Source organism: Sus scrofa, chromosome 9 (assembly GCF_000003025.6).
Source record: "Sus scrofa isolate TJ Tabasco breed Duroc chromosome 9, Sscrofa11.1, whole genome shotgun sequence".
Lineage (NCBI taxonomy): Eukaryota > Metazoa > Chordata > Mammalia > Artiodactyla > Suidae > Sus > Sus scrofa.
Window position 1 is genome coordinate 126,432,460 of NC_010451.4, and position 22,790 is coordinate 126,455,249.

The 22,790-nt window shown below is 38.1% G+C and overlaps 1 protein-coding gene across 3 annotated transcripts in view; it reads left to right on the forward strand.

Moving 5' to 3' along the window:
* SWT1 (SWT1, RNA endoribonuclease homolog) overlaps positions 1-21,267 on the forward strand; it is a 106,534-nt gene extending 85,267 nt beyond the window's left edge. For all 3 annotated transcript variants that reach the window (XM_013979933.2, XM_005667827.3, XM_005667828.3), the window contains exons 17-19: positions 971-1,037; positions 5,524-5,588; positions 20,299-21,267. In XM_013979933.2, the coding sequence (XP_013835387.1) occupies positions 971-1,037; positions 5,524-5,588; positions 20,299-20,428 (262 nt within the window). In that variant the 3' untranslated portion in view covers positions 20,429-21,267. The remainder of the gene's footprint in view (positions 1-970; positions 1,038-5,523; positions 5,589-20,298) is intronic.

Genomic DNA, 22,790 nt, shown 5'->3' on the forward strand with positions numbered 1-22,790 from the left:
TTTAAAATAATGAAAAAATACTTAGTGTAAGAAAATGGAAATTAATACTTTACTGCTGGAAGGAGAAACATGTTCTTCCATTTCCTTATTTCTTCCTTGTTTCCATTTTGTTATATTTCTATGTTGTTTTTATGAATCAGTGTTATTGAGTTGACATGGTCTGATTACTAATGCTTTTTCATAGACTGCTGTGCTCTTAGTTCAAATAATGTTATTTAAATTTAGCCACAAAAATCTTTTATTAGAATGTTTTTATATGTCTGATAGTTTAATCACTTGTCCATTTGGATTGGTTGAACGTTTCTTTTTTTTTTCTTTTTTTTCTTTTTGCCATTTCTTGCCTCCCCGCCCCCGCCAGGGCATATGGAGGTTCCCAGGCTAGGGGTCGAATCGGAGCAGTACCAGAGCCACAGTAACTCGGGATCCGAGCCGCGTCTGCAACCCACACCACAGCTCACGGCAACGCCGGATCCCCAACCCACTGAGCAAGGCCAGGGATCGAACCCGCAACCTCATAGTTCTTAGTCGGATTCGTTAACCACTGAGCCACGATGGGAACTCCTGGTTGAACATTTCTATGGGAAATCATTAAGCTTTATCTGCAGCTTAGAAGATGAGTATAAATGTACTTCCCATTTCTGTCTACCTTTTGAAAAATCTATATCATTGTAACTGAAAATGTGAACTGTAATTTCACATGAGAATGCTTATGGTTATTGAGTAACTGTTGATGTCAGTATTAATATAAGCAAACGAAAGTCTTATAACAAATTAATCTTTGTTGAATTAAGCTCATGGTTTTATAATTCTAATTGATAAGCCCAAAAAGATTACAAATATTTTAATAAGCTTATTATACAATAACGTATCTCTTGTAATATAAATATGTTTTGGGAGAAAAGTTCAAGGTATTTTTTTTCTTAAATCATTTGTTCCCCTTCCTTTGTTTTTATTTTATTTTATTTTTTAGGATTTTGGCCCCCAATAGTAATTATCAAGATGTTGAGACCCTCTATAACTTCCTAATCAAGTATGAGGTATGAGAAATATTTTAAAATATTTATCCTATTTCCACTATAATTGGTTTAATGTAAGCAAACATGAGTTGTAAAATATAATAGAATGCTGCTTAATTGATATTTGCTTTAAATTCTTAAGTGCCACAGAAGTTTGCTAATGACATTCAAATTTTTCTTTCATTCTCTAAGTCAAAACATATAGTAGAGTCCTATAATCATATACTTTCTCCTGCATAGAGTTGTTTCTCACTCATCATGGGTACTGTTGGCATTTTGGCCAGGTCATTTCTTCACTGTGTAGCATGTTGCAGGATGCTTTAACATAGCTGCTTCTGAGAAACTAAATGCCAGTAGCTCCCCCAGTCACTGTGACAACCAAAAATATCCTCCCACCGCACCTAGTTCCCCTACCCAGATGGCCCCTAGGGAGGAAGCACCACCTCCAGTTAAGAACCACTGATCACTGAAGAGGAAAGCTGTAATTTAGTTTCCTCCGTAGCAGCCACATAGACTCTGGAATTAAAGCTCTGGTGAGGCACCAGTGTATTCTGTAAATTAACCTGCATGCTTTTTTCATCCTTGTCGATCCAAGCAAAGTATGCTGTCGATACATACTTCAGTTTTTATTTGCCTAGAGGTCTTTGCCCATGTTCCTCCCCATATATTCTTTACAAGTGTGTTTTTGTTTAATTCTTAAATGCTCTAAATAAAGAAATATGATGTATATTCAGGTGTTACTTTTCTTATGGAGTCAAACTTCTTTAAATAGATTTCTTCGCTTTTATTCCTGGTCAGCTTTTTAACTTTTTTTATGCCATGTCTTATATCAAGAGCCTAGTGACTGTGAACACAGACTCTGAGGTCAAATACTCATGTTCATATGTTTCTTTTGCCACCTGCCAACTGTATGATCTTAGAAGAGTTATTTAATTCTCTTTGTCTCAGTTGCATCATCTATAAAATGAGAATAAGTAAATAAATTACAGCTATTCTTTAAAGACTAAGTAATTTTATGCAAAGTGCTCCAAACAGCACCAGGCAAAGAGTGAAGTATTCAATAAGCATTACCTATTCAGGAAGGAATGATGTTTATGTGTACTTAAAAAAAACCAAAAACAACCTTTATACTGTATAACTACATTATGTGATTAAGAAGATATCCTCTTTTGAGATGATTTGTGTAATTATTTCATCATACTTTCTGAATTTCAAATTAAATAAAAATATATTTGTGGAAACAGACAATTTAAAAATCACATGTCCTGGAAAAACCTAGAATATAGATCTTTGTTGAGTTTAGTGCTTCCTATTGCTGAGAGCATTGGGAGAAAATATTCAACCTGTTATTTATAAGAAGACGTGCATCTGAGTCTACACTGGTTATGTTTTTGTTTTTGTTTTTTTCCCTTTTTTGGCCACCCTGCGGAATATGGAGTTCCTGGGCCAGGGATCTGATCTGAGCTGCAGTTGTGACTTAAGCCACAACTGTGGCAATACTGGCTCCTTAGCCCACTGCACTGGTTTGGGGATTGAACCTGTGACCCAGTGCTCCCAAGATGCTGCAAATCCCATGTGCCACAGCAGGAACTCTTGGATATGTTTATCTTACATCATAAACAGTCATAGGACCATCTAAATTTTTTAAGATGTTTTGGCTATTTTTATATTTAACTTCTGCGTTCTGATCTTGATTTTTTAAGAATTAAAAGTAATATAGCCATTTTTAATATTTGACATTCACTATAAATAGTATAGCTAATAATTAATGACAGCAATTCTTTAATCCACTTTATAGACACAACTCTAATGTTTGCTTAAAAGGCATCTTTTAGCTATTTGTTTTCTAGGAATTAAAATTGTGTACTTAAGCATAGAAAGGATGTTTAATAGTATAATTTAAAATATCCAAATATGAGTAATTAAAAATGTATCAAAATTAATCGATATGATAAAATAATATGTTTCAGGCTAGAACCTGTGATGTATGTCATGATTTTGTGCTTCAGTTTTCCTTTATTAGTGGTAAATTAACTGTCTGCTTTCTAAGTCATCTGCTATAACCTGGAACCATGTCTACTTTTACTCTGGCCATGTTCTGGGATATATGTATGTGGATGCTTGTTTTTAAAACCAAAGATAAGGGAGTTCCCTTCAAGGCTCAGTGGTTAATGGACTCAATTAGGATTTACGAGGATGCAGGTCCAATCCCTGGCCTCGCTCAGTGGGTTAAGGATCTTGTGTTGCCATATTGCCATGTGCTGTGGTGTAGGTCACAGATGCGGCTTGGATCCAGTGTTGCTGTGGCTGTGGTGTAGGCTGGCAGCTGAACTTCCATATGCCGAGGGCGTGGCCCTGAAAAGCAAAATAAATAAATAAAACTGAAGATAATAAATCTAGAGTTTTTTCCCCTAAAAATCTACTAGCAGCTTAAAGAACTATTTCGTTTTCATATTATATCAGGTTCAAATTCAGTTCTTCAGCTGATTTTTCTCAACAGGTTATAGAGAGCAAATTATTCTTTTCATCTTCTGATCAAAATCTGCAGTGTTGATTGTTGACATTTGCTTGGCTAAAGTTTGGACACAGCATAGGTTCTAACATGTGGGGGCCGTGGTGGAAATATCAAAGTCCCTTGAGACCAGCACAGAATATGTGGAGAAATAGAAATTGGAGTGGTTGATAAGTTAACTATAAATGTATATTTTAGAGCATTTTTAGAAGATTCTTTTTTTTTGTTTTGTTTTTTGTTTTTTGTCTTTTTTTTTGTTGTTGTTGCTGTTGCTATTTCTTGGCGCTCCCGGCATATGGAGTTCCAGGCTAGGGTCGAATCGGAGCTGTAGCCACCGCCTACGCCAGAGCCACAGCAACGCGGATCCGAGCCGCGTCTGCAACCTACACCACAGCTCACGCAACGCCGATCGTTAACCCACTGAGCAAGGCAGGACCGAACCCGCAACCTCATGTCCTAGTCGATTCGTTAACCACTGCGCCACGACGGAACCCGAAGATTCTTTTAATACAGATTATGAAGTACTTAAAAAGTTAACCATGATAAATTATACACCAACTTTTAATCATTAAATATATTAAATATAATCTATAATTTAATAATATTAAATATATAAATGCATAATCCTAATTTTAAGGAAAAGTTTAGGATTTATACACATTTAAAATGTTATTAAATGTATTTTTAATCTTTAGTTAATGAAACATTTTTTATACAGATATGGTGAATTTCATATGAAAATATTGAAGCTCATGGAACTTTCACAAATAAGCAATACCCTAAACTCTATAGAAGACTTTCTTGATATAAATCTTTAGAACAGTATTAATTAAATCATTAATCAAATGAGGAAATTTTTCCTTATCAAAAACTGCATGTAGCTAAAAATAGCTTAAGTATTTTTATTTTTTTTTGTCTTTTGTCTTTTGTTGTTGTTGCTATCTCTTGGGCCGCTTCCGCAGCATATGGAGGTTCCCAGGCTAGGGGTTGACTTGGAGCTGTAGCCACCGGCCTATGCCAGAGCCACAGCAGCGCAGGATCCACAGGATCCCAGCTGAGTCTGCAACCTACACCACAGCTCACGGCAACACCAGATCCTTAACCCACTGAGAAAGGCCGGGAATCGAACCCACAACCTCATGGTTGATAGTCGGATTCGTTAACCACTGAGCCACGACGGGAACTCCAATAAATTATATCTTTGAATTATAATAGATATTTATGAACTTGAACATATTAGTTTAAATCTTTAGACCTCAAGAGTCTGAAAAACACATTGCTTCAGAAAATATCTGTAAATAAAACTTTTTCCAAAACAGATGAATCTTTCCACACAATTCATAACCTTAGTATTTAAATGGAAGTTATTAAGTAATACTTTTGGAAGGTCAACCATAGTATTCAAATGTTGTTGTAGTTGAGAATTTAAGTTTTTCTTTCAGCTTGAATTATTTCTAATGTTCAGAAAATGAACAAAATGTGGCTGTTTCTGTTTACAGTAGTCTACCTATGTGACCCCAAATGCTTTAAGTATAGAGTTATTTAAAAGGTTTTTTTACAATCTTTTAACTTTTCCTAGGAAATAATACTGAATAGATATGTTAGAAATCTTTTAAGAGGCTGGGCTAATTGATGCATGAATCTGCTGATAAGAGCCAGTAGTGGTAGAATTTAGTGTTTCATATACGACCCATTTTTTTTCTGTCCGTTTGGTCTGCAGAGTGATCATCTGCTTTGTTGAGATTCCCACTAATCCCAGGCCCATCACACTTCTGGTTCTGTGAACAGGTTAAGTTGTAACAATAGGCCTATTATTTTACACGTATTCAGTGTTAGCATTATGGTCATTGAACTTCTAATTGCCATTATTCAGTCCTATTTATGAAAAAACTAGAAACTTGACACTGCTACCAAAGAATATAGGTCATTCTAATTTTGCTCTCACCACTCATTTGACTTAATATGCATTTTAATAGCTGTATATTTTCTTTTTAGGTAAACAAAAACGTCAAATTTACTGCCCAGGAACTTTATGATTGTGTTTCACAGACTGAGTATCGGTAAGTTATACCTGTATGTTGATGTATCAGTGTAACAGGTATTTACCATATGTAGCACCACTTGGTGGTGGTGCTAAAGGGTTCTTCATCTGTCTTCATTACACTATGATTTTTTTAGTCTTTTTTATATGAAACTATTTCATATGTACAAAAAAGCTGTGTGTATATGTATGTATGCATGTAGCAAGTTTAAGATTTAAAGAGTTCTCAAGTTTTGGAGCATAAAGGCTTTTTTATATTTTTTAAAAAAGGAGTTCCTGCTGTGGTGCAGTTGGTTAAGAACATGACTGCAGCGGCTTGGGTGGCTGTGAAGGCCTGGGTTCAATCCTTGGCCTGGCACAGTGGGTTAAAAGGTCTGGTGCTGCCACAGCTGTGAGCTCAGATTCAGTCCCTGGCCTGGAAACTTCCATATGCTGCTGGTGCAGCCATTAAAACAAAAAAACCAAAAGACAGAGACCCTCATAGCTTTTGTTTAATGTAGGTCGTGTGTGTATATAGTAACTGTGTATAGTAAGTGTGTATAGTAACTTGTTGTACTATAAGTTAGAATTGGGAAATTTAAAATTTTTTATTTATTTAAAAATAACAATAGCTAACTATGTAATAAGATAAGTTACATATAATTATGAAAGTAATTTTTCCAAATATGACCTATTTGCAAATCCCTTAGTGTTTGGCTAAATAGAAGACAGCTGGGTTCTCATAGCTGCTTTTGCATTTAGTATCTTTCAGTAATCCCATGTTATGTATCTATAGAAGATTGTTGTACACTCTCAGAGTTCCCGTCGTGGCTCAGTGGTTAACGAATCTGGCTAGGAACCATGAGGTTGCCGGTTCAATCCCTGGCCTTTCTCAGTGAGTTAAGAATCCGGTGTTGCTGTGAGCTGTGGTGTAGATCGCAGATGCGGCTTGGATCCTTCATTGCTGTGGCTGTGGTGTAGGCCGGTGGCTACAGCTCCGATTCAGCCCCTAGCCTGGGAACCTCCATGTGCCACAGGAGCAGCCCAAGAAATGGCAAAAAGACAAAAAAAAAAAAAAAAAAAAAAAAAAAAAAAGATTGTTGTACACTCTCATAAGAATGAGAATTCAAAAGGCAAATCACGTTTTAGTCTTATTATGAAAATAGCTTTGACCTCAAAGACCCTTTCAAAGAGTCTACATTCCCCAGATTATGTTTTGAAGACCAACTGGTATAAAGAATACTTATATGCCTGCCATTCAGTTGACAAAATAGGGCTTTATCCACCCCTTTTTTATCCTCCTTCCCATTCTCCCCCTAGGGACTGTATATTTAACCACTTTATAGCATTCAGATGTAACAAGAAGGGGGAAGTAGTATAAATTTGATTCTTGTATACACAGGATATAGACGTAGAGCCCTCTTGTTCTGGGCCCAGGCAGACTACACATTCATGGAGCAAAAACCTGATTAACTCTTTCAGGGTTGCCTTCCCATCCCATTCTCCCTGCCTCCCACCCCCAACTCCGATTCTTCCTTTTTTTTTTTTTTTAATTTTTATTTTTTCAGAGTTCCCATCATGGCTCAGCAGAAATAAATCTGACTGGCTTCCATGAGGACACAGGTTCAATCCCTGTCTTTGCTCAGTGGGTTGGGGATCTGGCGTTGCTGTGAGCTACAGCTTGTAGTGTAGGTTGAAGACTCTACTCAGATCCGGTGTGGCTGTGGCTGTGCTGTAGGCCAGTAGCTACAGCTCTGATTCAACCCCTAACCTAGGAACCTCCATATGCCGCAGGTGCGGCCCTAAAAAGACCAAAAAAACAATTTTTTTGTTTTTTTCTATTATAGTTGATATACTTTGTTCTGTCAATTTCTGCTGTATAGCAAAGTGACCTAGTCATTCATATATATATATATATATATATTCTTTTTCTCACATTATCCTCCATCATGTTCCATCACAAGTGAGTAGATATAGTCTCCTGTGCTATACAGCAGGATCTCATTGCTTATCCACTCCAAATGCAATAGTTTGCATCTACTAACTCCAAACTCCCAGTCCATCCCACTCCCCCTACCTTCCTTGGTAACCACAGGTCTGTTCTCCATGTCCATGAGTTTTTTTTTTTTTTTTTCTGTAGATAGGTTCATTTGTGCCATATATGAGATTCTAGATATAAGTGATATCATATGGTATTTGTCTTTCTCTTTCTGACTTACTTCACTTAGTATGAAAGTCTCTAGTTCCATTCATGTTTTGCAAATTGCATTATTTTGTTCTTTTTTATGGCTGAGTCGTATTCCATTGTGTATGTGTACAGTGGAATACGACTTAATCCATTCATTTGTCGAAGGACATTTAGGTTGTTTCCATGTCTTGGCTATTGAAAATAGTGCTGCAGTGACCATAGGGGGTGCATGTATCTTTTTCAATGAAAGTTTTGTCTGGGTATATGCCAGGGTGGGACTGCTGGGTCATATGGTAGTTTTGTATTTAGTTTTCTGAGGTACCTCCACACTGTTTTCTGTAGTGCTTATACCAGCTTCATTCCCAATAGTGAAGGAGGGTTCCCTTTTCTCCACACCCTCTCCAGCATTTGTTATCTGTGGACTTGTTAATGATGGCCATTCTGACTGGTATGAGGTGGTACCTCATTATAGTTTTGATTTGCATTTCTCTAATCAGTGATGTTGAGCATTTTTTCATGTGCCTGTTGGCCATCCGTGTATCTTCTTTGGAGAAATGGCTGTTCAGGTCTTATGCCCATTTTTTGATTTGGTTGTCTGTTTTTTTGCTGTTGAGTTGTATAAGTTGTTTGTATATAGAGATTAAGCCTTTGTCAGTTGCATCATTTGAACCTATTTTCTCCCATTCCATAGGTTGTCTTTTTGCTTTTTTTTTTTTTTTTAAGCTTGTAAATTTGATAGGTTCCATTGGTTTATTTTTGTTTTTTTTTTTTCCTATTGCCTTGGGAGACTGACCTAAGAAAACATTTACATGGTTGATGTCAGAGCATTTTTTGCCTTCTAGGAGTTTTATGGTGTCTTGTCTTATGTTTAAGTCGTTAAGCCATTTAGAGTTGATTTTTGTGCATGGTGTGAGGGTATATTCTAGTTTCATTGATTGACATACAACTGTCCAGTTTTTGTCCAGTTTGTGGAAGAGACTGTCTTTTTCCCATTCTATGTTCTTGCCTCCTTTGTTGAAGATTAATTGATCGTAGGTCTGGATTTATTTCTGGGTTCTCTGTTCTGTTCCATTGGTCTCTATGTCTGTTTTGGTACCAGTACCACACTGTCTTGATGACTGTGGCTTTGTAATATTGCCTGAAGTCTGGGAGAGTTATGCCTCCTGCTTGGTAATTCTGGGTCTTTTGTGATTCCATATAAATTTTTGGATTATTTGTTCTAGTTCTGCAAAAATGTCATGGGTAATTTGATAGGAATTGCATTGAATCTATAGACTGCCTTGGGTAGTATAGATTTTACAATATTAACTCTTCCAATCCACGAGCATTTCTTTGAATCCTCTTTAATTTCCTTGATTAATGTTTTATTGCTCTCATCCTATAGGTCTTTCACCTCATTGATCAGGTTTATTCCTAGGTATTTAATTTTGGGGGGTGTGATGTGATAGCAGGAGAATTATCTGGATGAAAAGTTGTAACACCAAATGAGATTGGATAACAGGAGGAAAGCTATTTTTGAAGTGCATACATGTGAGTGTTGTATGTTTATATGTATGTATGTGTTGTATTACATGTATAAGAAGTTTGGTTCAGCTGGATGCAGTTTTCTCTGTTCATCTAGCATTTCTCACTACTGAAATTGGTGTAAGAACATGTGAGTTTTTTTTTTTGTTTTTTTTTTTTTCTTTTTTTTTAGGGCCGCACCCACAACATATGGAGGTTCCCAGGCTAGGAGGCAAATCGAAGCTGTAGCCAGCCACAGCCACAGCCACAGCAATGTGGGATCCAAGCTGCATCTGCAGTCTACACCACAGCTCACAGCAATGCCAGATCCTTAACCCACTGAGCGAGGCCAGGGATCAAATCTGCAACCTCATGGTTCCTAGTCGGATTCGTTAACCACCGCGCCACGACGGGAACTCCACATGTGAGATTTTTGTTGTGTTCAAATTGTTCCTTAATGTATCAGTGGTGTTGAGCCACATTCTTATGTTCAGAACAAGAGCTGTAGCAGAATTACTTTATTTTCACTGCTATATGAAAACGATGCCACTATATCACTGCTATATGAAAGTGATGCCACTATATCACTAAACTACAGTCTGCCATTTATTATTTGCATAGATACAAAATTGTGTGAGCAGGCATAGTGACAAAGTTAAGTATCAAGGCACTTCTGCTGTTAAAAACTATAGGTTATTAAATATGTTTGATGATATCAAGACACTAGGATTGATAATCATATGCAAATGTTACTAGGCAGCACAGCTATGTAGATCCACTCCTTCACAAGAGTAAAATAATTTTTCTAAGAAAATCAGAAGCCCAGTGGGGCATGCATCATTTGTTACAGTTGGGGGTGAAATAACTTTTCACCCTAATCTTCAGACTATCAATTAATCAGTTGTACACTTATTTATAGATCATTGCAGATAATCCACATTTAAAGGTTTGTGTCCATGAGATTTGTATCAAAGATGTAATGTCTTCCTACCTTAGATATATTTTTGAAGGTGTGGAAAGCTTACTAATTTGGAGGGTGGAGTCCCTTCCAGCATAATTCTAATTATTTTGTTCTCAGATTACCATCGAATACTTGGGAGGGTTTTTTTTTTGGTGGGGGGAGGGGTACAAGAGTGAAAAATCAATGTTCAAAGTTAAAATAGTAGTACCTATTTTTCTCTTTTTTGTTTTCTTTCCAGTTACTGTGCCAGGAATTTGAACTATGATATTAATTAATAAGCTCCCTCATATATTAAAAGGATGATTTTTAAAGAGAAATCAGATATATCTAATATCCTGAATGCATTGAAAAATGGAGATTTCTCAACAGTTTTTGGTTAATATCTTTTAGATTTGTTATTCTTTTTTTTTCTTTTTAGGGCCACACCCGTGGCATATGGAAGTTCCCAGGCTAGGGGTTGAATCGTAGCTGCAGCTGCTGGCCTACACCACAGCAACACCAGATCCGAGCTGCATCTGGGATCTACACCGCAGCTCATGGCAATGCCAGATCCTTAACCTACTGAGAGAGGCTAGGGGTCAAACCCACATCCTCATGGATACTAGTTGGGTTTGTTACTGCTGACCCACAATGTGTACTCTGTTGTTTGTTTTGAAATTATTTGCCGTATTTTCAGTGAATGACCCCTCCTGTATTAGCCTCTAGTGTACTCCACAATTCACAGTTTTCAAGTATGCTGCTAGAAGAAGACCGAGGTTTTTTTGGTTTCAGACACAGAGCCAAATGCCGCAGATAAAAGGTAGCTGAGTTTCCTGTGACTCAGAGGTGCAGAGAGAAGCATGATTTAACTTGGCAATGTTAAGGAAACAATTACCTAGATTGTCTGAATTTGCTAATCTTTGCTTTTGATTTGTAAAGTGTTATGAAGAAAGAGGCCATTGATGTGCCCAACACCATATTTATTGCATTTGGGAGGAAATTAAGTAACTCAGGAACATAACTGTTTTATAGATTATGTTTTATAATTAAAGTAAGTAATTAAGGTTTCATATTGAACGTAGCTTTGATCAAAAGTTGAATTCCATGGCACTGTAGAACCTTGGTGTTTATATGTATACATCAGTTCGTGTTTTCTATCTTCTGTAGTTTGAAGACTCTTTATAGTAGCTTTTGCTCTTGCCAGTGGGCACTGCTTACCCTGAGCAGATGAGTCATTTGCTTAGAAAATCCAAGATGGTAAATTAGCAAGAATATGAGACACATTACCACACAAGTATGTTGTGTGATACCTTCTACGTATATGAGAAATAGGAATAGTATTTAATTCACTTTGCTTGCCCTATAAATTCTTAACAGAATGTTCTGGCATGTTTGCAAGACAAGTCTCTAAGGTCTTTTTTTTTTTTTTTTTTTTAATGTGAAGTGCACATTAGTTTGTGACATCAGCTCCATGAAGTACCTGGCATATCAAAATAAGAGCTGCTTTCTTTTCCTTATGGCAAGTGCTTTCAGGATTTACTGTTTTCTGGCCCCAAGAATCAGCTCCATGGTAGTATCTTCTAGATTAATTAGAGCTATGGTTCTCTTAAGTGGAGCTCTTGGACCTGAATGTCAGCTCCACCTGGGATCTTGCAAGAAATGCAGACTCTTAAGGCTACAGCTCAGACCTGAATCTGAAAGTTTAGGGGTAAGCCCAGCAGTCTGTTCCAACAGTCCCTCCAGGGCATACTGAAGTTTGAGAACCCCTGCATTAAATTAATGACCTGGTCTAAGAAGCCTTAGGCAGAAAAAAGCCCTAGAGAAGTATAATCTAAAACCAGATTTAGACCTCTGATGGGTTTGCTTTAATTAGAAAAGAATTGCATTATTTTTGGTGTCTGTAGATGCAGTAATACTTTGCAGAAAATTGACTTCATTATTTTTTTAAATTTTATTTATTTTTCTTTTTAAAATTTTATTTATTTATTTATTTATTTATTTATTTATTTTTCCACTGTACATCATGGGGGCCAAGATACACTTACATGTGTACTTTTTTTTTTCCACCCTTCGTCCTGTTACAATATAAGTAACTAGACATAGTTCTCAATGCTACTCAGCAGGATCTCATTGTAAATCCATTCCAAGTTGTATCTGATAACCCCAAGCTCCCGATCCCTCCCACTCCCTCCCTCTCCCCCTGGGCGGCCACAAGTCTATTCTCCAGGTCCATGATTTTCTTTTCTGTGGAAATGTTCATTTGTGCTGTATTTTAGATTCCAGTTATAAGTGATATCATATGGTATTTGTCTTTGTCTTTCTGACTCATTTCACTCAGTATGAGAGTCTCCAGTTCCATCCAGGTTGCTGCAAATGGCATTATGTCATTCTTTTTTATGGCTGAGTAGTATTCCATTGTGTATATATACCACCTCTTCCGAATCCACTCATCTGTCGACGGACATTTGGGTTGTTTCCATGTCTTGGCTATTGTGAATAGTGCTGCAATGAACATGTGGGTGCATGTGTTTCTTTTAAGTAGAGTTTTGTCCGGATAGATGCCCAAGAGTGGGATTGCGGGGTCATATGGAAGTTCTATGTATAGATTTCTAAGGTATCTCCAAACTGCTCTCCATAGTAGCTGTACCAGTTTACATTCCCACCAACAGTGCAGGAGGGTTCCCTTTTTTCCGCAACCCCTCCAGCACTTGTTATTTGTGGACTTCTTAATGATGGCCATTCTGATTGGTGTGAGGTGGTATCTCATGGTAGTTTTGATTTGCATTTCTCTTATAATAAGCAATGTTGAACATTTTTTCATGTGCTTGTTGGCCATCTGTATATCTTCCTTGGAGAAATGTCTATTCAGGTCTTTTGCCCATTTTTCCATTGGGTTGTTGGCTTTTTTTGCTGGTGAGTTGTATAAGTTGCTTGTATATTCTAGAGATTAAGCCCTTGTCCATTGCATCATTTGAAACTATTTTCTCCCATTCTGTAAGTTGCCTTTTTGTTTTCTTTTTGGTTTCCTTTGCTGTGCAAAAGCTTGTCAGTTTGATCAGGTCCCATTGGTTTATTTTCGCTCTTATTTCTATTGCTTTGGGAGGCTGACCTGAGAAAATATTCATGAGGTTGATGTCAGAGAGTGTTTTGCCTATATTCTCTTCTAGGAGTTTGATGGTGTCTTGTCTTATATTTAAGTCTTTCAACCATTTTGAGTTTATTTTTGTGCATGGTGTGAGGGTGTGTTCTAGTCTCATTGTTTGCATGCAGCTGTCCAGGTTTCCCAGCAATGCTTGCTGAATGGACTTTCTTTTTCCCATTTTATGTTCTTGCCTCCTTGTCAAAAATTAATTGACCATAGGTGTCAGGGTTTATTTCTGGGTTCTCTATTCTGTTCCATTGGTCTTTCTGTCTGTTTTGATACCAGTACCACACTGTTTTGATGACTGTGGCTTTGTAATATTTCTTGAAGTCTAGGAGTGTTATGCCTCTTGCTTGGTTTTTTTTCCTCAGGATTGCTTTGGCAATTCTGGGTCTTTTGTGGTTCCATAGAAATGTTTGGATTGTTTGTTCTAGTTCTGTGAAAAATGTCATGGGTAATTTGATAGGGATTGCATTGAATCTGTAGATTGCTTTGGGTAGTATGGCCATTTTTACAAAATTGATTTTTCCAGTCCGTGAACATGAAATATCTTTCCATTTTTTTACATCTTCTTTAATTTCTTTGATTAAAGTTTTATAGTTCTCAGCATGTAAGTCCTTTACCTCCTTGGTCAGGTGTATTCTGAGGTATTTGATTTTTGGGGGTGCAATTTTAAAAGGTACTGTATTTTTTTTTATTCCTTTTCTAATATTTCATTGTTGGTATATAGAAATGCGACTGATTTCTGAATGTTAATCTTATATCCTGCTACTTTGCTGAATTTATTAATCAGTTCAAGTAGTTTTTGGGTTGAGTCCTTAGGGTTTTCTATATATAGTATCATGTCATCTGCATACAGTGACAGTTTTATCTCTTCTCTTCCTATTTGGATGCCTTTTATTTCTTTTGTTTGTCTAATTGCTGTGGCTAAGGCTAAGACTTCCAAAACTATGTTGAAGAGCAGTGATGAGAGTGGGCATCCCTGTCTTGTTCCAGATTTGAGTGAGAAGGCTTTCATCTTTTCTCCACTGAGTATTATATTTGCTGTGGGTTTGTCATAAATGGCTTTGATTATGTTCAGGAATGTTCCCTCTATAGCCACTTTGGCAAGAGTTTTGATTATGAATGGATGTTGGACTTTGTCAAATGCTTCATTATTTGTGATAGAAGATGTTAAAAAAATATATACATATACTTTTTTCTTATTTTAATTGAGGTAAAGTTCAAATAATATAAAGTTAACAGTTAACTATTTCAAAGTGTACAGTTCTTTGGCATTTAATGCATTTATTCTGTTGTGTAACCATCACCTCTATAGGATTCCAAGATATTTCTGTCACCCCAATAGAACATTTTATATCTATTAAGCATCTATTCTCCTTTGCTCCCTCTGCAGCCTGATAACCACTAATCTGCTTCCTTTCTCTATGGATTTATCTATTCCGGATGTTTCTTATAAATAGAATCCTACAACATATAACCTTTTGTATATGATTTATTTCAGTTAGCATAATGGTTTTGAGGTGCATTGTAACATGAATTAGTACTTCACTCCTTTCTATGGCTGAGTAATACTCCAGTCTGTATATACCACATTTTATTTATTTATTCATCTGTTGATAAACATGTGAGTTCCTTAACTTTTTGGCTATTATGAATAGTACTGCTATTTGTATACAAGTAATAGTTTGAATTCATTTAATCCTTTACAGTTGCGGGGACACATACCTAAGAGTGGAATTCTTGGGTCAGATGGTGTTTCCAGGTTTAACTTTTTGAGGAACTGCCTGTTCCGCAGCAGCCTCGCTACTGTACCTTCTTACTAGACTGTAAAGAGGTTCCAGGTTCTCCTCTTCCTCAACAATATTTGATATTTTCCTTTTGCTTTTTTTTTTATAGCTGTTCTAATGAATGTGGAATTTTATCTCATTGTGATTTTTTTATTTGTATTTCCCTAATTACTAATGATGTTGAGCATCTTTTCATGTGCTCATTAGCCGTTTGTCTTTGGAAAAATGTCTTTTCAAGTCCTTTGCTTATTTTTAACTGGGTTGTTTTTCTTTCTGTTGTCGAGGTGTAAGAATTCTTTATGAGGAATCTGGCTCCTGGCCAAAATCCTACGTGTGATCTTTCAGGCCTGACCATGGGCAGTTAAAAGACTTTACCTGGCAGGCTCTGTTGGGGGCCGCTGCCTTCTACTTATCAGATTAGGTAAACAGCCAGTGTTTTGCAATCTTTTGTAGGAGTTACAGGTTACTGTCAGGCCCCCTGCCCTTGGGCAGCCATGTTCACATGCTGCAGATATGCATTTTTAGCTCAGGTAACTCCACTTGGAGGCCTTATTAGTGAGGGCTTCGGCTGAGGCTCTCCCAAGTCACCTCTGCTGAGACCTCTTTTTGAAGGCTAAGGTATTTTTCTCTACTCTGACTCAGTGCTTTTTCTGCTCCTAGTTCTTCTTTGCTATGGTCTGAATGTTTGTGTCCCCTTCAAATTCATTTGATGAAATCCTGTTGCCCAGTGTGATGGTTTTAGATAAGGTGGGGCCCGAGGGAGGCCATCAGGTCATGGAAGTGGAGCCCTCGTGATGGGATCATTACTCTAGCTCTCACTAGAATGTGACCTCGCTGGCACCTTGGTCTTGGACTTGGCAGCCTCCAGAACCAGGAAGAATCCGTTTCTGTGGTTTACTACGCAGTCCGTGGTATTTTGTTCTCGCAGCCTGAATGCACTGAGCCACGTCTCTTCCCTCCCTTGGCCGCCTGGGCCCATGATGAGGCAGGAACCTCATTTCGGGGCTCCTCAGCGGTGAGATGATGCTCCCTGTCTGCAGCGCATCTCATCTAACCCTTGCCCAGCCCTATTCAGTGGGGAAATGGAGCAATGGGAGTCAGCACCTTTCATTTGGCCTCTTGTTTGCAGTGTTACAATAAATGAAGAAAGTCTTGACTGTTATTTTCAGTTTGGCTTATTTTTCTCATCAACTTCCTTGACACCCGGCAGCTTGACATGTTATATGTTCCAGATATTATACCTTCATTAGACATATAATCTTCAAATATTTTTTCTTGTTCTGTAAGTTGTCTTTTTTTCACTTTCTTGATAGTGTATCCTTTGATGCACAAAAGTTAAATTTTGTTGAAGTTCAATTTATATTTTTTTACGTTGCTTGGGCTTTTAGGACTATATCTAAGAATTCACTGCTAAAGCAGTGAAGATTTACATGTTTTTCCCAGAATTTTATAGTTTTAGATCTTAGAGTTATGTCATCGATCCATTTTGAGTTAATTTTTGTATATGGTGTGAAATAGGGGTCCAGCTTCGCTAATTTGCTTGTGGATACCAAGTTGTCCTAGCATCATTTGTTGAAGGAACTATTTTTCCCCATTGAAATGTCTTGGCATCCTTGTCGAAAATCCATTGGCTGTATGTATAATGGTTTGTTTTTGGCCTTTCAGTTCTGCTCCATTGGTCTGTGTGTTTCTCTTTAATCCAGTACCACAGTATTGACTAAAGTTACTTTGTAGTTTTTGTAATTGGGAAGTGTGAATCCTCTAGCATTATTTTTCTTTTTCAAGATTTAGCTCTTTGGGGTCCTTTGCAGTTTTACATGAATTTTAGGATCAACTTTTCCATTTCTGCAAAAAAGATTGTTATTTTGATAGGGATTTCATTAGGTATATAGAATGCTTTGGGGAGTATTATAATTGTATTGTCAACGATATGTAGTGCCACTAATTTAAGACTCTAATTTCTTTCAGCAGCATTTTGTGGTTTTTAGTGTACAAGTCTCGTGTCTCTGATTACATTTATTTCTAAGTATTTTAATATTTTTCATGCTATTGTAAATGGAATTTTTTCTTCATTTCCTTTTTGAATTGTTCTGTGTTAGTGTGTAGAAATGCAATAGATTTGTTGTGTGTCGATCTTTTATTTTGCAACTTTGCTGAATTAGGTTATTAGCTTTAGAAAGTTACTTTCTAGTTTCTTTGGGATATAAAAATAGAGATAACTTTTTATCTTTGTGTTCAGTTTTTATGCTTTTTACTTCTTTTTCATGCCTGATTGCTCTGGCTAGAACTTCCAGTGCAGTGTTGAGCAGAAGTGGTAAAAATAGGCATCTTTGTCTTATTACCGACCTTAGGAATAATACCTTCAGTCTTTCACCATTGAGTATGATATTGGTTATATGTCTTTTTTTTTTTTTTTTTTTTTTTTTGTCTTTTTGCCATTTCTTGGGCCACTCTCAGGGCATATGGAGGTTCCCATGCTCGGGGTCGAATCAGAGCTGTAGCTGCCAGCCTACGCCAGAGCCACATCAACACAGGATCCGAGCCAAGTCTGCGACCTACACCACAGCTCACGGCAACACCAGCTTTTCAACCCACTGAGCGAGGCCAGGGATCGAACCCGCAACCTCATGGTTCCTAGTCAGATTCGTTAACCACTGGACCACGACGGGAACTCTGGTTATGTCTTTATACATACTACATTGTATTCCCTTTTTCCTTTGAGACACGCATTGCAAAAGTAGAGAAGTGTTCCGAGAGTTTTAAAACAAGTATCCATTGTACATTTTTTTTCTTGTACCTAGAAGGGATTTTGGAAAAACTGCATCAAATATTGGAGTTAGGACACCTAAATTCACTACTGCTATGCCACTTTGACAAATTTGGCTATGGAAATGAATCAGAGGACCACTGGAGTTGTTTTTTAATTGATTTTATCAAATTTCCAGTTACTTTAACCTATCTGAAATTTGGCCAAAATAAGTTTGATACCCATAATAGGACAATATAGAAGAACAGTGGCAGTTTTGGAGAATTCTTCTGAGCAATATGGATTTATAGAACTAGAAGCAGTCTTCAGTCTCAAGCTCTGTTCTGGAAAGCATTAGGAGTTAGGATTGTTTAATTGGAAAAGAAATGGATCACTATGAGGGACATAAAATATTTGTACTATGGAAAGAAATAAGGATAACAACTTTTTGTTTTGCTATAATTTAGGCACACAGATCAGATAGATGGTTTTTAAAAAGCCCAATATAAAGGAAAAACTGTCCAGCAATTGAGACTGTCCATCAAAATATGTAATGAGCTTCCTCCCATGGCTGTAAATGTCTCATCACCAAGAGGTGAAAGCCAGGGTGAGAGGACTCATTGGAGATGCTGTAGAATGGCAAGCAAAGGTATTCTGTCGTTCTGTGTAAAAGTAAGCCGTGGGGAAAGGAACTCAAGAATTCCCATTGTCATAGTCTAGTATAGACCAAACGCACATGATGCAAAACATCTGATACCTTCCTCAGCCAGCAATGACAACTTGTTGCAGGAAACAAAATTTGTAGGTAATAATCTATTGTCAGAGTGCTGATTCACACAAATAAAACAAATGCTGTTACTGAAAAGAGGATATGGGGGGAGAAAAAACAGGAGAGAAAGAAAAAACAGAAATAGATTAAAAGTCTAATTACTAAAGGAGTTTTTTTTTTTTTTTTCCACATGTGGAATAAATAACCAACAAGAATAGGGGCCTGCACCTTTTTTTTCGCTTGTTTCATTTTTAAGTTTATAAGAAAACATTTTATATCTCTCCTATTTTGGATCTCTTGAGGTCTTCTGAAAATCATTTTCTGAGTAGTTGTGAAAAACTGGCAGCAGTGTAACACTGATTTTAAGCGCTCTAAATATAGGAAACAGAACTAGAATAACAAGGCCAAAAGTCAGGTTTTAATCAGCCCCACAGAAACCACACATCTTGAGGAAGTGAGGCCACTCAAAATATAGTGTATTTACTTTTTGCTGCCACTGCCAGCTCTCATCCTAATCCTTGAGTTCTGATTGACTTCTTTTTCCTTTGTGCCCTACATCCAGGGATCCATGGGGTGGGGGAGGGGTAGTGTGGAAAGCTAGCTGGTAGTCCTCCCAGCACCCTGGAGATGGCTCAGAAAAATTTTAAAAGCCAAGGAAGTAGTAACGTGTAACTTTCATTTCTTGAACACCTTATATGCCAGACACTGCGCTGGATGCTGGGCTCTTCGAGAACTTACGCAGACCATCTCACACTAGATTTAAATAGGTTTCCATGAGATTTGAACTCTACACACCACGTATAATGAATTGGTGCTCTAACTACAAATCCCAGTTTGTAGGCCTCCTGTGGGCTTTTGAGAGTCTGACTGGGCTTTTGAGAGTCTGACCAGGCTTCCTCTTAGATAAAATCATGAGTAGTTGCGGCTGATACCAGCCTTTACTCCCTGCTTACCCATCTCTGGTTTTGAGTAATTAACTGGTATTAATTTGGAGTTCCTGTTGTGGCTCAGCCGGTTAAGAACCCAACCTACCGTCCCTGGCCTTGCTCAGTGGGTTAAGGATCCGGCGTTGCCACGAACTGTGGTGGAGGTTGCAGATGCTGCTCTGATCCCATGTTGCTGTGGCTGTGGCATAGGCCAGCAGATGTAGCTCCAATTCCACCCCTAGCCTGGGAACCTCCATATGCCGCAGGTGCAGCCAAAAGAGGGGATGGGGAAAGCTAGTATTCATTTGTTAAAGGCTAGGTTGTCTGTCTCAGCAATTCTCTTTAAAAGTTGAAGCTCTGTCAACTTCCTGATCCTGTCAGGAGAGGCATCCTCAGTATCCTCCAGTCTGCCTGTTCCTTAATTCCCACACCAAATAGACAGAACTATGTGACCAACTCCACAGTGTTTTTGTGGGCAACAGGTTTGCCATGGGAACCTTTCTTTATCCCTGAATTCTAGGAGTTGCACCCGAATCTTCTCCATGTTGATTGTTGCGAATCTGTGCTACTAAGCGCTTATCCTCCCGTGCTGTTTGCTTAGGCTAAGAAACCGTAACTTTTGGCATTTTCTCTCTCAAATATCAAAGAATGTTTTTCAGATTCCAGGGTTCTCCTGCTGTATTAAGATTTTTTTCCTTTACCTCACTGGCTCTCTTATAGTGATTTAACATTTCTTTGTCCCCTAGGGAAAAGTTAACCATTGGATGCCGCCAGCTGGTTGAGATGGAACACACCATGCAGCAGTGCAATGCATCTGTCTATATGGAGGCCAAAAATAGGGGATGGTGTGAAGACATGCTCAACTTTAGGACCTAAGTGCCTCTTTGTAATTTAGAAGGAACTGCATTTGTCTTCAAGAACAACAGAGTAGCTTTCACCCTTTTGTGCCAAACCTGAGACTTGCAAGAAATGTCTGATAGGTACAAAAAGATGATTGCCTGTTACTAACAGTCTCATTGAGGTGCTAATGCATCCATGTGGGATAAACTGTGGACTTAACGCTTCTCAAGTTGACCTTACCTCCCTACCCCTACTCCTCATACTGAGCCAGTACGTCTAAGGAAAGGAGAGCCATCTTTCCAGTCAGCTTGAGGCAAGAGCCACTTTGAGGCCCTTTGAGGAAGGCCCAGGACACAGCATAAGCATTCTCTCCACCGTAAATATGGATATGTGACCAGAGACATGTCCAGACCTCAAGAAGGGATTAAGACATGACCATCTCACCGTATTTTACAGGAGAATTACCCCGGGCTGCTTTATGATCAATGGTCTTCCATGCAGGCCTCCCTTCTGCTTCCCCCAAGGTAATGGAAGCAGTTTGGACTTCAGCTCCGCCTTGTGACATAGCCTCTTCTCTTCTCCCTGGGCTTGTCACTTTTTAATGCATTTCTAATAGGAAGAACAGGGAGACCCCTCCGCTGAATTTCCCCTTAAATGTGAACAGAATTTATGGGATCAAGTGGCAGTGGTTGATATTTGCCCCTAGCTAAACCAGGTGTTTAATTGGCCTATTGCTTATTTAGTTGTACAGTAAGTTGGAAATCCTTGTTTACTAAAGTATATTATGCCTTTGTTAATATATTAGATTAAATCTAACTTGGTATTCTATTATAAAGGTTAATTTATTTTTTAAAGCAATAAACTATTTTTAGTGATTTTGCTTTTCATTTTGCTTCTAGATTTTGTTTCTGAACTATGTACAGGTATGATTATAAAATGACCCCCAGTAAAACGTTGCAGGGTGCTCACTGGCAGGACAAAGGATCCATGAGCTTTGTTTGCATAGGAAGCCGCATCTCCTCCTGGGGCTCACAGTGCCCTGGAGGTCTGAGCCCAGGTCAGTGGTGGGGGGAAGCTTCGGAATGTCTCTGCTCTCTGCCTCTTTTCTTTTCCTCCCTGAGGAGCTAAAAAAGCATCCCCTCCTCCCACCAAAAGAACTCTCCTCAATTTTTGTCTTTCATCTGCTTCTAGTGGTTATTATTTAGTTTGCTCTGCTTTGAGATTTTTTTTTTTTTCCTGCTTTTTAGGGCCTCACTCATGGCATATGGAGGTTCCCAGGCTAGAGGTCTAATCAGAGCTACAGCTGCCAGCCTATGCCACAGCCACAGCCACAGCCACGCAGATCCAAGCCACGCCTGCAACCTACACCACAGCTCACTGCAACGCCAGATCCTTAACCCACTGAGCAAGGCTCAGGGATGGAACCCCAACCTCATGGTTCCTATTCAGATTCATTTCCACTGTGCCGCACAGGAACTCTCTGCTCTGCTTTTAATTCTCTTTTTCTCACTTTTTTTTTTTTTTTTTTTTTTTTTAATGGCCACACATGTGGCACACGGAAGTTCCCAGGCTAGGGGTCGAATTGGAGCTGCAGCTGCCAGCCTCTCGCACAGCCACAGCAACATTGGATCCAAGCCACATCTGTGACCTCTGCTGCAGCTTGTGGCAACACCAAATCCTTAACCCGCTGAGAAAGGCCAAAGATTGAACTGCATCCTTATGGACACTGCCAGGTTCTTAACCCGCTGAGCCACAATGGAAACTCCATTCTCATATCTTTTCAATGTAAGTTATGCTTTTTAGGATTTTTTTTCACTCATTAATCACACATATCTCCGTATTTCACTTTATGCACGTGGATTTTAATTTTATCCTAGTTTATGTGTCTTTCACTTTGTGTACTAGTCAATTTTTCAGTCTTTATTTAAATACTAATTTTAATATGTGAAAATGTTTGCTTCTAACTTTCTAGTCTTATTTTTCTTTAGAAGCATTCTTTAAATTTTTTCTAGTGTTTGTTTCTTTGAAATGTTAGGCTTTTTCTTTTTCTTCTTTGTTGCCTTTTTTACTGATCTTAAACTTTAATGTATACTTTTCCCTAATCGTCCAGTGCAGGACTTGAGGGATCCATCTCTTTCCACCTTCTGATTTTTCCGTTCTGGTCCCCATCTAGGTTGGCGTAAATTAGTTGACATAAAGATTGTAAGCCCCACCTTGCAGAACAGAAATTTATTTTGGTGGGAAACTATCAGATCTTTAGAAGAACCTCTGGTTTTAAAATCTCCATTCAATGTGTATAGCTATTGTACTTGGGCAGAAGCTTCATTAGCATGTCATGAGCCAGAAAAGGACTAATAGGGACAACCACCGCAGAAGGGTGCCTTGCCTTAGTGAGGAG